We start from the raw sequence: 14,239 nt of genomic DNA on the forward strand, positions 1-14,239 counted from the left end.
GTGAGGTCTCGGCAGCAGATTTAGCTAATGTGATGTGAGCTATGAAGGGCAATAATCTGAGAAAATGTCCCAAGCAAGTTAACATGATTTTTGCCTGATGACTTACAATCCATCAAGCAGAACATACTGTCACCTAACAAAATTGTGAATGTAAAGGGTTGAGATGCACATTTCCTGCACCCCCAGTTTGACTTGTCACAACTGTTGCCATCATGTTAGTCTTCGAGCTGAATGGACACACACACACACACACACACACACTAACCTGATTGTGTGCTGCACATGTGTCATTCCTTGGACAACAGAAGGAGGGAGATGTGAAGGCGGACTGTAGAGCGGCGGCCGGTGTAGCTGGTTGAGGGTCACCAGACGGTCAGTGCCTTAAGGCCTTGGCGCTGACCGGACAGGAACAAGGAGTGCGAGGCGGCTCAAGGAGCAGCATGAGGTCACGATGGTTGTTCAGCGTGTTCGCTGTGAAGTCTGGTTTGCTTTGGTGCTTGCTTATTAGCAGGTTGATGCGGAACAGGAACTGAACTGTGTTTTATAGATGTAAAAGGGCGTAGGCAAGAAAAAATGAAAGAAGTTTTAAAAAAAGTCATACTGTCAGAAAATGAAGGTTTCACCTGCATCAAATGCACATTAAGTCAGAGATGTAATCATCTAATTACCCGTATTTACAATTATCTGTAATCACAATACATTATTTTTTTGTTTTTTGGGGGATTTACAATATTTAATGCCCTGCTTAAATTGAAGAGGGTGCATTTTTTCCCCATTATTCACACATCCTCATTGCAGACTTGATTTTCTCTAACTCTTGCATTTTGGGTAACTCTTTCATCCTGCGCCCCTTTGATGCCAGTGAAATCTCTGAGAGAGAAAGTACAAAGCAACAAAGAAAGAAGTCTGCATTCATTTACATACAGTACAGGCACCAACAAGTATCTAGTACAAAGTGATGCAGTTGGGTGTAGCCTGTTCAAAATCAGCTTATTAAATATTAATGTGGAGCGTGAGCATCAGCTCATTGTTGAGGTATTAAGGTGTAGGAAGAGGCTCAGTGAAGGCGAGATGCCGACGATTGGGAGACAAAGCTCTTTGTCTCAATAAAGCTTAGACCCACACAGTCTCAGACAAAGACACTTATATACGCCTTTGCAGGGAGATTCAAGCTGAAAGAGCTGCTGTACTTAAGTTTAGTCCTCTGCTAATCCTTTCCCCTGTCCGTTCATCAAGCACCTTTTCTCATTTTAAGATAATTTGCTGCTCTTGTGCCAAATGTAAAAGATCCTACCCTGATTCTGGGCAATAAAACTGTCACTGCAAATGTTCTGCCAACTGAGATTTGCACTTTCCTCTACTTGGATCTAGCCATGCAAGTGTTGTATACCAAAAGCCAATTCAGCTCTGCACGTAGCAGGATGTGTCTGTCAAAAGCATAAACATCAATTTAAGTCAAAATAAATGAAGTCTATTCTCATAGATATAAATGAGATGGACAAAATGTAAAACAAAATACAACAGTTTTGAAACTGAATATTAATGTAGGAAGTTATTATTAATAGTCTGACTGTAGTATTAGACTTACTTGTAGCTTGGGGTGGTGTACTTCATAAACTGGTGTAACTGGTGTAATAAAGTATATGATTTAAAAGTTTCAAAAAAGTTTTTAAATCCAAATCTTTTGAAATACCATTTAAATATGATTTCTTTCACTTTCTGTCTTCAAACACCAGTGGATTCTGGGTAATCTGCTGTGCTGAACAATAAGGATTTTACAGAATCTAAAGGAAAGGGAAGGTGCCCATTAAAGATGACATTTATTTTGTGGTGATTTTTATTTAATTGGTTGATCAACTTCCCTTGCATCCGAGATTATGTTGCATAAAATGTTTGGGGTTTAAATGCATACATAATGCTGTGTTAACCATGGCGGAGTGATACGCTGCACGTAAGAAGAGAGGGAAGTGATGTGTCCCGCCATCTACTTTTGGTAGCCGTCATTAAAGCGGACTGAAGAAGAGGCACAGATGGGATACATACCCATGCCCAATGTTAGAATAGCACGACAAGGTTCCTGTAGTGTAGTTTCTTGGTTTTGTCCCTGTGCTGTCCAGATTTTTCCTTTAAAAATAAAAAGGAATAAAGTAATGTGAGTAAGATGTGTGGTGAGATAATGAGAGGTTAGGGTGACAGCCTTAACATCCAGTTTTACCTGGTTTAATTGTTGAGTGAATAAAGTTAAGAATAGAAGTTGTTTTGACATGAACACACGATCCTTTAAATCTCCTTCCACACCCCAAACCCCCCTCCCTTAAAGCAGCCAATCACAGCCGAGCATCCAGTGTAGCTGTTTACGAGTCTCGCGCTGACATGACCACGCACGCAATACACCCCGTTAAACCTCTGGGACACTAGACGCTGGGACAGAAGACCAAGTGTTTCTCAAACTCTGGAAAAAATAAACAGCAGCCGAGTCCTGACGCAAGAGGGAAACTGGATTGATTCCTTTCTGATATCTCATTTAAGCAAAGGAACTCCCTCTTCTGTCAGCCAGTCAGAGGATTGGGTTTACGCCGTGTAATACCACTAATCAGATTATCATTTCTTGTAGAGGGGGAGTACTGAGATTATCTCATATATTCTCCACTGCCCACCCTTGTCTATAAAGAGAGCTCTACTGCTGCTCTGTAGGCTGTGCAATAAACAAACCACAGTGGCCAACAAGCATTTCTTTGTCTCAAGGCTCAAGAAAATATCTGCAGTGTCTGGAAGAATCTGAATTATTATTATGTAGGCGTTTGTGGTGGTGATTGATGTTTGTCTTCTGCTTGTTGTTTTGTTAACAAACCTGCTATTGAGCCAGACCCAGAGAGACGTCTTTTGACTCCTTTCATCACTTAGTGTTAGATGATGATGATGTCATGAAGCGTGGAGCTCTGTAGGATAGTCAATGTTTAGCTTTGAGCAGTAATACGTAGTAATTGGAGTGGAGAGAGAAGCACAAATAATTGTTCAGTTGCTACCCCGTCATTCAGCTCTGCGTCAGTTCTCAGCTGCATGCCACAGCATTATATTATTTCCTTGCAGCCTGGTGGCAAATCCGCTGGGACATTGTACCACTGATTTAAAGTTCTCAGTTTGGGCCATAAACACGTAAATCAATGGTTCTACGTTCTCTCTCTGGAGCTAATACTTAATTGATCCTCGTCAGGAAATCTCAAAGAGGTCAGAGGCCAGACGCTGATTCTCTAATACTATCACGCAATACAGGATTGCATCATGGTTATTAGCAATGGGTTTACTCCTTGCACCACGACTTCTGCTGCATAAAAGTATCAGGAGGTCACGTCAGGTCTACAGCTGAGGCAGCAATATTATGTGTCTTTATCTCTTTGCCGTTGTTATATAAACACTCTTGAAGGCCCGTCTGTTTCTTCCAGATTATTGACCTAGCCACTGCCTCTCCACTCCACTCTGCTTCCCTTTTTTCTTTGCAATTCTTGGATCTCCAGTGCCACCTGCTCCATCTTGTGGGCCGTGTATCATCTCATCTCATCTCCCCTCCCTCTCTCTGTCCGCTACTAATCCACCCCTTTCCTCTTTCCACAAACTGCTGCTCATCCTGTCGTCCCTCTTTACTCTTCATCACCACATGTTATAGCTGGCTGGCAACATTTAACATATCATTGGTATGGTGAATTATCTTCCATCTAGCCACACTGATGCCTTTTAATGCATTAACGGATGAAAAACTGAACTGGACGGGGCTTAAATTCATAGCGCCTAATAGAGTCAGCTTGTTATTAGTGGAGCTGCCACTGTCGGATCTCTGTGAATGGGTTTATGAAGCTTTTAGCAGATCTTATAGTCAAAGCAAGGGAGGTGTCTAATCATTTCAGACAGGCTTTTTTGTTGAGTATTTTAACAAAGGCTCTGTAATGCTGCTTTGTTTTTCACAGTAGTTTTACAGTTTGCAGGCACAATCAATGGTGAGAGCTAGGATGGGAGTGATTATTAGACTTATTAAATGAATGCTAATCAGGGTTTCCACTGGATCTTAAAAGTACAAAAAAGAAAAAGTCTAAAATGTCAACATCTTAATTTTAGGCCTTCAAAAAAAGCTCTTAATTTGCGGAAGCATTGTGTTCCAGGTCTTAAATAATTGTAAAGACATCATAATTTTCCTACGTCCATGTAACGCAACCTCTAATGCTCACTGAAATGTTTTTTATTTATTCTGTGGTGTAGTAGTTCTTCCTTTGATAGTCCAAATGTAATTTGCTGTATATGTACAGATTATTATTACTTTGTGTCCATTTTTATTCAATTTGAAAACATTTATCTACTTTGCAAGTACATTTGTGACTCTGCATTTCATTGTACTTTTATGTGGTGATGTAGATCTTAAATTTCATTCATAAAGGTCTTAACAGGTCTTAAATTTGACTTGGTAAAACCTCTGTATCGCCATGTATAAAAGGTTTGAATAAATCAGTTAATGTCATTGTTGTGGTATAAAAACTAGGACAGCAATACATGTGTACTTGCGGTTGTAGTATAGCATCATGCCAAGTCCTACATGTGTTCCTTTCTGCCCCCTGCAGGTGAGCCAAGGCAATGTCCCAGGTGTGGAAAGTGCCTCTCTGGCCATGGACACAGAGGAGGGCGTGGAGGTGGTGTGGAACGAGGTGCTCTTCTCAGACAAGAAGGTCTTCAAAGCACAGGAGGTACTGTTGCTCTTATTCCCTACAGCCAAGACAGGCAGTATTTACTGTTATGATCTATTTATAACAGTATAATCTATTTATCTATTATCTATTATTATGACTAGAAGGGACTGAACACATTGTTCATATCCTAGTCCTAAGATAATGGTCAACGCCGCTATACATTTTATTTCATTGACTGATTGCAGTCCAGCTGTTCTTTATTGAAGGGTTTGCCTTCAGAAATTTCTGTGATGTATTTGTTGCTAGGAGTCAAAAGTATTTTAATGAGATTTAATTATATTTTATATATATTATAAAGAAATGAAAAAAAATATTTATATTCTCAAAAATGTTTTATGGACCGTGAGTTAGAGGTCTTTAATAATTATTGGGTATGTATCAAAAAGAAAAAAGAAAAACGTGGCACATAAAAGTTGCTAATTTTGTCCAAAACTCAAAGGTATTCAGATAATTACAATCTAAGACAACCATCAAATATAAACATTTATGAAGTTTAAAATGATTTCATTCATAAAAATATTACAATTAATCCAATATCTGAATTGTTTAAACTTATAGTTTTAGCTTTATTGGAGAAGGACAAGGCATTGATGGACCCTTCTTGGTCCATGATGTAATGTTTAAAGTGCTGAACCTCCTCTGCTGGGTGTTTTTATTTTAATTTAAATTTAATTAAAAAAAAATTTTTTTAGGAGAAGATCAAGGAGATGTTTGAAAACCTGATGCAGGTCGAACACCCCAACATTGTCAAGTTCCACAAGTACTGGCTGGACATGAAGGAGAGTCAGGCACGGGTATGATCTGTTTTTTCTCCTTTCTCTGGTCTTTCTTTCTCCCTCTGTCCTTTTATTTCCTTCCGCACACACATTTGTGAATTAACTCCATTTGTGGCCCACAGGTTATATTCATCACAGAATACATGTCATCGGGCAGCCTTAAGCAGTTTCTGAAGAAAACTAAGAAGAACCACAAGACAATGAATGTAAAGGTGAGAGTTTTCTGGTCATATTTGCTGCTGTAGTGTACTTGCTCAGTCTGTCTCCTGGTGGTGGCCTAGGTTACTGCACCCCATCACTATTCAGATCCATATTTCTTGCAGGATTAGAGATGATGTAACAGGACACCCTGGTGACTCAGTCTGCTCAGACATATATACTCACTGGCCACCTTATTAGGTACACTTGGCTAGTACCGGTTTGGCCCCCCTTTTACTTTCTGAACTGCCTCGATTCTTTGCGGCATAGATTCAACAAGGTGCTGAAAACATTCCTCCGATATTTTGTCCATATTGGCATGAGAGCATCACACAGTTGCCAGAGGTGCTCATCCCAAAGATGCTCGGTTGGATCTAGATCTGGGGACTGTTGAGGCCATTTGAGTGAAGTGAATTCAACAATGCTCAATTGGTACTTAAGGGCCCAAATTGTGCCAAATAAATATCCCACACCATTGCACCACCACCACCATCCTGAACCTTTGATACATGGCAGGATGGATCCCTGCTTTTTATGTTGTTTATGCCAAATGCTGATCCAACCATTGGATGGTTGCGCGTGAAAATCGCAGTAGATGAGCAGTTTTTGAAATTTTAAAACTCAAAAACCAGCACCCATGTCCGCTTCAAATTCACTTTAATCACCTTTCTTCCCCATTCTGTTGATGCTTGGTAACAACCTTTTGAAGTTGAAACCTTGGCTGCCATGTGATATGCTGATTAGACATTTGCATTAGAAAGCAGTTGTTGGACGTAAGAAAGTGGCCAGTGAGTGTCTAGCTTGGGTTTGAAATCTGCATCTCCTCCTCTCTCTTTTTTCTGTCTTTTACATCTGCTGTTTTTTATTCTATAATAAAGCCATAGCAACAGTGCTATATTGTGGTATATTTGGTATTCTTCACATAGGAACCTGAGAATGAGGGAGGGATTTGTGTCTTTAGAGGATTCATGTTGCTCTGTTACACTATATTTTAGGCCTGGAAGAGATGGTGCACCCAGATTCTCTCTGCCCTCAGGTACTGACTGATTTCTTCCCCAGGATTTTAACATGAGAGATTTCCATTATCTCAGACATCACATTAATCTCACGGTTTATTATCTACTGGCAGTTATCTGCACTCTTGTGATCCACCGATAATCCATGGCAACCTGACGTGCGACACCATCTTCATTCAGCACAACGGCCTCATCAAGATCGGCTCAGGTCTGCTCCCAGCAGGGCGTTTTATGTTACTACAACCAGCATAGACCATCCATTTTGTAACCCCAGACTGTGGATTGCTGGAAATTAATCTCTGCAGATTTTCTAAACAGAATAAATATCTCAATTGTGCTTAATTTTCTTTCCACAGTGTGGCATCGGTTGTTTGTTAATGGTAAGAAATGGATAGTTTTGTAGCAAATATGTTTTAATTTGTGTCATTTGTATCAATTTATTTCATCCAACGTAAATATACTATTGGTGTCTTCTGTAACCAGTTTTTCCAGATGCCAGCGTCCACGGTAAAGCGAGGCAACATCGCGATGAGCAGAGGAATCTTCATTTTTTTGCTCCAGAATATGGATGTAAGTGTGACGGAGTGGAGGTTGTGTACCGCTGTCACTTTAATGCTATCAAATCTATCTTCATTTGTTTTTAACTGAATGATTCATCCCAAAGTGAAAATTCAGTCATTCCCACCATTTCTAATGTGACATAATGCTCCCCTAAAATTTGGTAAAATCACCAAAACAGCTTTTTTTTAGTTCAGAAGCGCCTGCATATCCATGTTGTTGTTTTTTTGATATCTCACTGTTTTCCCTATGTTTGTGGAAGAATTATGTGCAATTTTTTAGCAGGGAGTTTAGAGGTGCTCCCTCAAGAAAACATACGTTTGTTAATTAAATTTAAAAAAAACATTCACATTATTTTGGACGATTATTATTACTACCATATCTGTGTCTAAAACGGTGTAAAAGCTAGAGCAGATTTAAAAAAAAATTAAAACACAAAAAGCTAATCTTTAGACTTGAGAAAAGCATTTTGGTTACATTTATTCGTCTTAGGCAGTGCCCAAAAGAGCTTGGGTGATGCTACCTTAAAATGGTAGTACCAACCTTGCATCCGAGTGTAGATTCTTCCACCGGAGAATTGTGGGAAGTTTGGGACCTGATGACTGTAATTTTAAGACGTAGTGAGGTAATGAGTGTCAGGATCATTGGAGCCACAGTGAAAGCCACAACATTCATTTTCTCCCACTCAGAAATTCATGTTTTGAACTGCTTTTAGAGCTGTACAATTTAGAATGGTTAATTGGTTGTTTGCAATAAGGTTCAATCCTACTACATTTTCATTTTGGGGCAAGCTCTTCCTTAAAGTTATCTATGTGTCTCACTTCCTTCAACTTTTTCTTCTCCATTTTTGTTCCTAGCTGACGAAGATGATTATGCCATAGATATTTTCTCTTTTGGGATCTGTGCTCTAGAGGTGAGAGAAACAGAACTGTGAGATTATCTTCTGTGTATGTGTGTGTGCACGTTTATGTGTGACTGTGTTAACAGATTTTTTGCACCTCTAGATGGCAGTACTGGAGATCCAGGCCAATGGAGATATTGCTGTGTCCAAGGAGGCCATCATCACTGCAGGTCAATCCCTGGAAGACCCTCCCATGAGAGTGAGTCTTATCAATACTTCATGTCCTAAATATACACCAGTGCAACCAGGGCAACATGGAAATGAAGACACTACACTACTAACACTCGCCTACACATTCCACTATGCTACTAGGTTTAATTCTTACCACATGCAGAGACTTTGTACAGTTTTGGTGAATGGTTCAGTAAAACATGCCAGTAAATCCAGAACCCAGCGTGATGCTCGGTAAACTAGGTCATACCGTGCAGTCATGTAATTATGTGTTGGACTCAGTGTCTCGTTACTTTCTGCAGGAGTTCACCCAGTCATGTTTGCGTCACGAAGCCAAGCTCCGTCCTACAGCTCACGACCTTCTGTTCCACCGAGTCTTGTTCGAGGTCCACTCCCTCAAACTGCTCGCCGCCCACTGTCTCATCAACAACCAGTGTGAGTTTCTCACCTCCACACGCCAAGCTTACCACACAAAAAGCCTCCTCTTGAATGCACATGAATGCATCAGATCGATGTGATTACTTCTGTGTGCCAAGCAGGTTTTAGAACTGTACTATATGTATCTTTTTCCCCCCAAAATCCATCATTTAAAATTCTTAAATCAATAATTCAACACATTTTATCCTGTTGAGGAGCCAGCTTTATGGGTTTTACAATATATTTGCTATCTTTAGCATACACTTCTGTAGTTAAAGCTTTAAAAAAAAAGATTTTGAAAAGACAGTGTGACTAATGTCCACACTTTTTTTTTCCTTGCCTCTTTCTTGCACAGACTTGCTCCCAGAAAACTGTGTGGAGGAGAAAACCAAGTCCTTTGACCCCAACGCTGTCATGGCGGAGATTAAACATGAAGACAGACAGGGAGTTCAGCTCAAGTAAAATTACGCACCTCGTATCTTTGGTTACTTGTGAATATGTTGACATGACATGTGAAGCACAACCCTCACTCTGCTCTGCTGTGTGTTTCTTCACCTCCTGTAGATATTCCCATGTTTCCCCTTTGGAACTTGACAAGTTTCTGGAGGACGTCAAGTAAGTGGAACTTTAGTGTTATACTCATTTTGTATCAGTTATGGCTGTGACTGCAGCATAAAGTTCAGCATGTTGTCCTGTCCCCTCTCTTCAGGAATGGGATTTACCCATTGATGAACTTCGCCTCATCTCGACTTCACCCCGTCCCCCGTGCCCTCTCCTTGTCTCAGGAGCAGGTTGAGACGGTCAAGACGCCGACTCCTGAACCCCAGGAGACGGAAACGAGGAAGGTAAGACTGTCAAAAATCACCACGAAACAGTGTTAGATACACACTTTGGCTTGCTACAGAGCAAACATGTGTGAGGTTATAAAATGTACATGAAAGAGGATGTTTACAGTCCAGTTTCTACAATATGTCAAAAAAAAGGTTGTGGAAACCAAATAATGCCTTTACATAACCAAAAGGGAGGTCTTTAAACTATGTAACAAGTCTATTTATTATCATTATTATTATAATGCCTTTTTATTATCACCCCCCAAAAAATTATTATTTTTTGCTGTAACGCTCTTCATACTTTATGTCTGTTGGTGTTGTAGGTTGTTCAAATGCACTGTAATTTGGAGTCAAATGAAGAAGGGACCAAAACTCATGTGAGTCACATGGTATTACAGGTACTTTGCCTATTTTAGTAAAAACCCTTTAGTTGGGCTCCATAAAAATCAAGCATATTTGGTCTTTTTTTTGCCAGTAACATTCTTCTAAAAGCTCTGTATCAACATTATTTGTAGAAGTTCAGTCAGTTATAGTGATTTAAATTGGACTGTTTGATCTCTCCCCAGCTGTCTTTGTTTCTGAAGATGGATGACAAACTTCATAGACAGCTTAGCTGTGACATCCTTCCAAGTAAGTTGACAACAACTGTGCCTTAAAAGAGAAGGCCAGCGTTATTCTATATTTATCTTATTGTCCGCAAACTCCGTAAAAAAACCGAAACCACCAAAGTGTCTGTTTCTCAACCTGTACCTTCCAACATCTCCAGCCTTTCTGTGTCTCTCAGACCCAAGCCCATTGGCTTCTATTAAAGACAGAAATCTTTAAAAATAAGTCAAGAATAAACAAGCTCAGTATTTTCCAGTAACAGATGGACATTGTTTTGTACCAAATGTTTCTCAAACAGGGGTATATAGTGCATATAGTCCATTTGTTGGGGACTATTTTCAGTGGCAGATTGACTTACAATCTAACCTTACCCAGCTGTACCCATGGTTATGGTAACTATGAAACATGTCACCCAGCGCAGCAGTGTGGCTTATTGGTGATCAATCCCTTGTTTGTTTTGGTCTTTTTAATGGATTGGTTGACAATAAGAAAAATAGAGAAAATGACATACTTATAAAATACTTTCATTTTATCGCCGATTTTTTTTTTTTGTGTGCCTGAAATATTTTATGTGAAACTTTCAGCTGACACCTCCAAAGACCTTGCCAGTGAACTTGTTCACTATGCCTTCATAAATGAGGTGGATATAAAAGCTTTTTTATGATCTTTGTCAACAAAAATGTATAAATGTGCTTACTGTGATTTTTGCATTTTTAAGCAAAACAAGAACTCATATATACACTCCAAAAATGTCCTGTGTGCTGTGTAGGAGGACAGTGAGAAGGTAGCAGTGTTCCTGGAGGACGCCATCAGCCGTCACCGGGTCAAAGCACTCGCCTCTGGGAGCACACAGTGAGGAGGAGTCACGTCAGTGTCTGGCCCAGATGGAGGGGCCCAAACCATGACCTCACGGATCAAATAATGGAGAAGGCAGCAGACAGTATGACACAGCCAGGAAAGAAGTTGACCCAGCTGGAGATCAAAAAGAGGACAAATACAGAAGGATGCTGGGCTGGGACAGTCAGTAAATCATCCTAGAGACAACAAAGAAACACCAGCGCTGAGAAAGAAACCAAAGGCACCTTTGGTTAGGGGGCCAGAGGCATCATGGCTGTGTTCGGCAATCCCACAAAACAGTGGAAGATTTTTAAACTCCCTGTTAAAGAGGGCTATCATGCCTTAACATATTTTGACAACTTTTCCATACTACCACTATTCAGAACGTATATGTTTTACTTACAAATGCAGCAGCTGTGTTTTTAGAAGGACATTTCATTGCTTGTTTGCACTCCAGTGTCCACTTTGATTGGTGATTATTTACTTTGAATTACAATCAAAGTAATTTACTAAAGCCCCTCTCCCTTACAAGCCACAGCCCTCCGTTTATTAAAATTTGAGGAATTTAATATTCCGTCCAACATGCACTGTTAATACTCATTCAGTTGACTTATTTATTTCTGTTAAACTGTGAACAATAGAAGCTTTGCACAAGCCTGTATTTTTGTGTGTGCTTTTTATGATGTGCAAAGTTAACACACCTCACTGCACTCTTGGATCAAAGTCTACTTCTTCTAAACACACCATGCCTAAACGTAGTGACGAGCAATGAGATGATGCCTCTCTTTTAGCCTGTAGTGCTCTTAAGGGTTTTCCCTTTGAAAGGGTTCTGAAAGCCAAAGACTTGCAAAGTGCCTGATATGGCAATGTACTTTGGACAAAATTTCCTTATGAAACCGTATCATACCCAACTTAGCAATTTGTAATTTAACTAATTCAGGCTAACTTTTTGTTTTAAATCCAGATGCATTGATTCATACTAGTTCCCGTCTCTTATCACGAGTCCACATAGTCAATGTGAATGTGAAGATGAGCCTGACAGTAATGGCAGCTCCAGTAAAAGCTGAAGCCTTTGTATGTTGGATAAATGGACCAGGTGATAAGCTCTCTACTGCAGTAAATGTCAGTTTGGAAAGAACTGCAGTTCATGTACAAACATTGCAATACATCACGGGAAGCTTTGGAAGTAAAAATCCCAGTCCTGTATAACTGGGATGAATGGTGTTGGTGATGTGATCTTAAGACTTGCTAACGAAACTTGCCATATTGTTGATATTATTGCTATACTTATTTTTGCGGTATTTCTTAAACCATCTAAGGATATTTGATAACACTGAACTTGTTTAGTGTTAACAGGTGTTTTAAAAAAAAAAAAATCTACTCAATCTTTAAGAGTGTATGGTTTAGCATTTTCACTTTTATGTAATTGATGACAGTGCTAACCTCTGGAGGTTTCCCTGGGCTACAGGAGATAAATCAGAATCTCTGATAAAAGAGAGGAACATTTTGCTTTGAACATGTTCTTGGCCTAGTATCAGATCTACTATTTCAGACAATTACAGTGTGAACTTGGGGATTTATTGCACTGCAGCCCACACAAACACAAAAATAGAATGCAGTCCTTCAGCTCTGCCAAATTTTCTTGTAAAGAATCCAGTCTTGGCACTGTTAAAAAAAAGACTCCCGTTTGGGTGGATTTTTTTTCTCTACAAAACTGGACAGCAAAAAACAACAATAACGAATTGTCCGATCGGTCTTCCGCAGCGTACTCTTCTTTGTCAGACTCATTTAGCTCTGCTTCATTGGTTTCCCGCGTCTGTACGGTCGCGGTTTTAGTAAGTGTCATTAGTACTTACTCTACTCTGTGTCAAGCCTTCTTATCAGTGTGTCTCTGAAAACAGGAGCCCTGAGTTCTCACAGACACTCGCCAACTCTGGGCTGTGGTGTACATATTTATTTGTGGCTATTAAAGGGGTTCACTTTTAGAGAGCCGTGCCACTATTGCTCTCCTTTGATCTAGTAAGCTGCATGTCTTAATAGCCTGCATCGATTCAAAACTTTTGCCTTTGTCAGTCACAGTTTGGTTCCAGAGGAGACCTGACCAAGAAAATGAATGTTAAATAAAAAATATATATCCATATCAGTTTTATTTTATGTAAAATTACTTCTTTTCCTGTGAATCTGTAGAATGAACTTGCCTTTGGATGTGTTCTACTTAAACCTTTGTTAAATATTGTAGCTATGGCAATTAATTACATGACAATAAACAAATTGACATGATGGCTATGTCTGGAAATTCATTAATTGAGACAAATCCCAGTATGTATTGAGTATATTTTGATGTTCACATTAACACATTTTCTTAAAGGATTATAACAAGTATGTATGTATATATATATATATATATGTGTTATGATTTTAATTAATAGGCGTCTCCAGTTTCATGGTAAATATATATTAAAATGATTGAAAAATAAAATGCATATCACCCCCACATTCCCTCACTTCTTTGCTTGCGGTTCTATCACAGTTACAATATCAGAGCTATAATCACTGTTGCCTAATTAGACAAACTTAGGAAAAGGGACAGTAGAGCTTGACATTAGTAAGGCTGTATTACATATAGAATTTGGTGTTGAAAAGCCAAATTATTATTGGGGGAAAAAACTAAATGTAGTTTTGGACCATTTGAGTCAAACATAATCAGATTGAAGCTGATTTTTCTTTCATAATTTTAAATTGTGCAACTGACCAGTGTTTAATAAACTAAACAAACACAAAAAGGTACATATTGCAAGAATGGAGATGTTTGTTCTTCTGCCAATAAATATGGAGCTGAAATCAATTAAAAAAGATATGGTTTTCACTTTCAAAAGAACCTTGTTGGTTCAGTCTGTTACACGAATATAAACTAGTGTTACAAACAAATGTCAAGTATTTGCAAGACCATGAGTTGTATATATGGTAACATATCCCATACAATTCTTGAAAGTGTAGATGTAACTTTAATTGAGGGATTATCTATTTAAAAAAATAATAATTGTAGGGAAGAAGAGATACTTTTTGAATTTATGAGGGTAATGTTTTGTTAAAAGCTACCAAGATAAATCCAATACCATAGACATGACATTATTTTTAACACATTCCACCGTGAGATTAAACGATTAAACTGTGGCTAGATATTTTTTAGATTTAT

General features: G+C 39.0%; 1 protein-coding gene across 4 annotated transcripts in view; it reads left to right on the top strand.

Annotated features, from left to right (window-relative positions):
* The window catches only part of LOC117937515 (nuclear receptor-binding protein 2-like), a 31,273-nt gene extending 17,948 nt beyond the window's left edge, over positions 1–13,325 (top strand). The window contains exons 2-18 of one of the 4 annotated variants that reach the window (XM_034861525.1): positions 4,608–4,730; positions 5,426–5,527; positions 5,632–5,721; positions 6,703–6,743; positions 6,837–6,931; positions 7,080–7,103; positions 7,207–7,293; positions 8,139–8,194; positions 8,286–8,381; positions 8,656–8,788; positions 9,126–9,228; positions 9,335–9,385; positions 9,480–9,615; positions 9,924–9,998; positions 10,167–10,230; positions 10,791–10,846; positions 10,976–13,325. In XM_034861525.1, the coding sequence (XP_034717416.1) occupies positions 4,608–4,730; positions 5,426–5,527; positions 5,632–5,721; positions 6,703–6,743; positions 6,837–6,931; positions 7,080–7,103; positions 7,207–7,293; positions 8,139–8,194; positions 8,286–8,381; positions 8,656–8,788; positions 9,126–9,228; positions 9,335–9,385; positions 9,480–9,615; positions 9,924–9,998; positions 10,167–10,230; positions 10,791–10,846; positions 10,976–11,062 (1,419 nt within the window). In that variant the 3' untranslated portion in view covers positions 11,063–13,325. The remainder of the gene's footprint in view (positions 1–4,607; positions 4,731–5,425; positions 5,528–5,631; positions 5,722–6,702; positions 6,744–6,836; positions 6,932–7,079; positions 7,104–7,206; positions 7,294–8,138; positions 8,195–8,285; positions 8,382–8,655; positions 8,789–9,125; positions 9,229–9,334; positions 9,386–9,479; positions 9,616–9,923; positions 9,999–10,166; positions 10,231–10,790; positions 10,847–10,975) is intronic. The other 3 variants (XM_034861527.1, XM_034861528.1, XM_034861529.1) reach the window with 3 other exon arrangements.
* The last annotated feature ends 914 nt before the right edge of the window (positions 13,326–14,239 follow it).

Source organism: Etheostoma cragini, chromosome 22 (genome assembly GCF_013103735.1).
Source record: "Etheostoma cragini isolate CJK2018 chromosome 22, CSU_Ecrag_1.0, whole genome shotgun sequence".
NCBI classification, from domain to species: Eukaryota; Metazoa; Chordata; class Actinopteri; order Perciformes; family Percidae; genus Etheostoma; species Etheostoma cragini.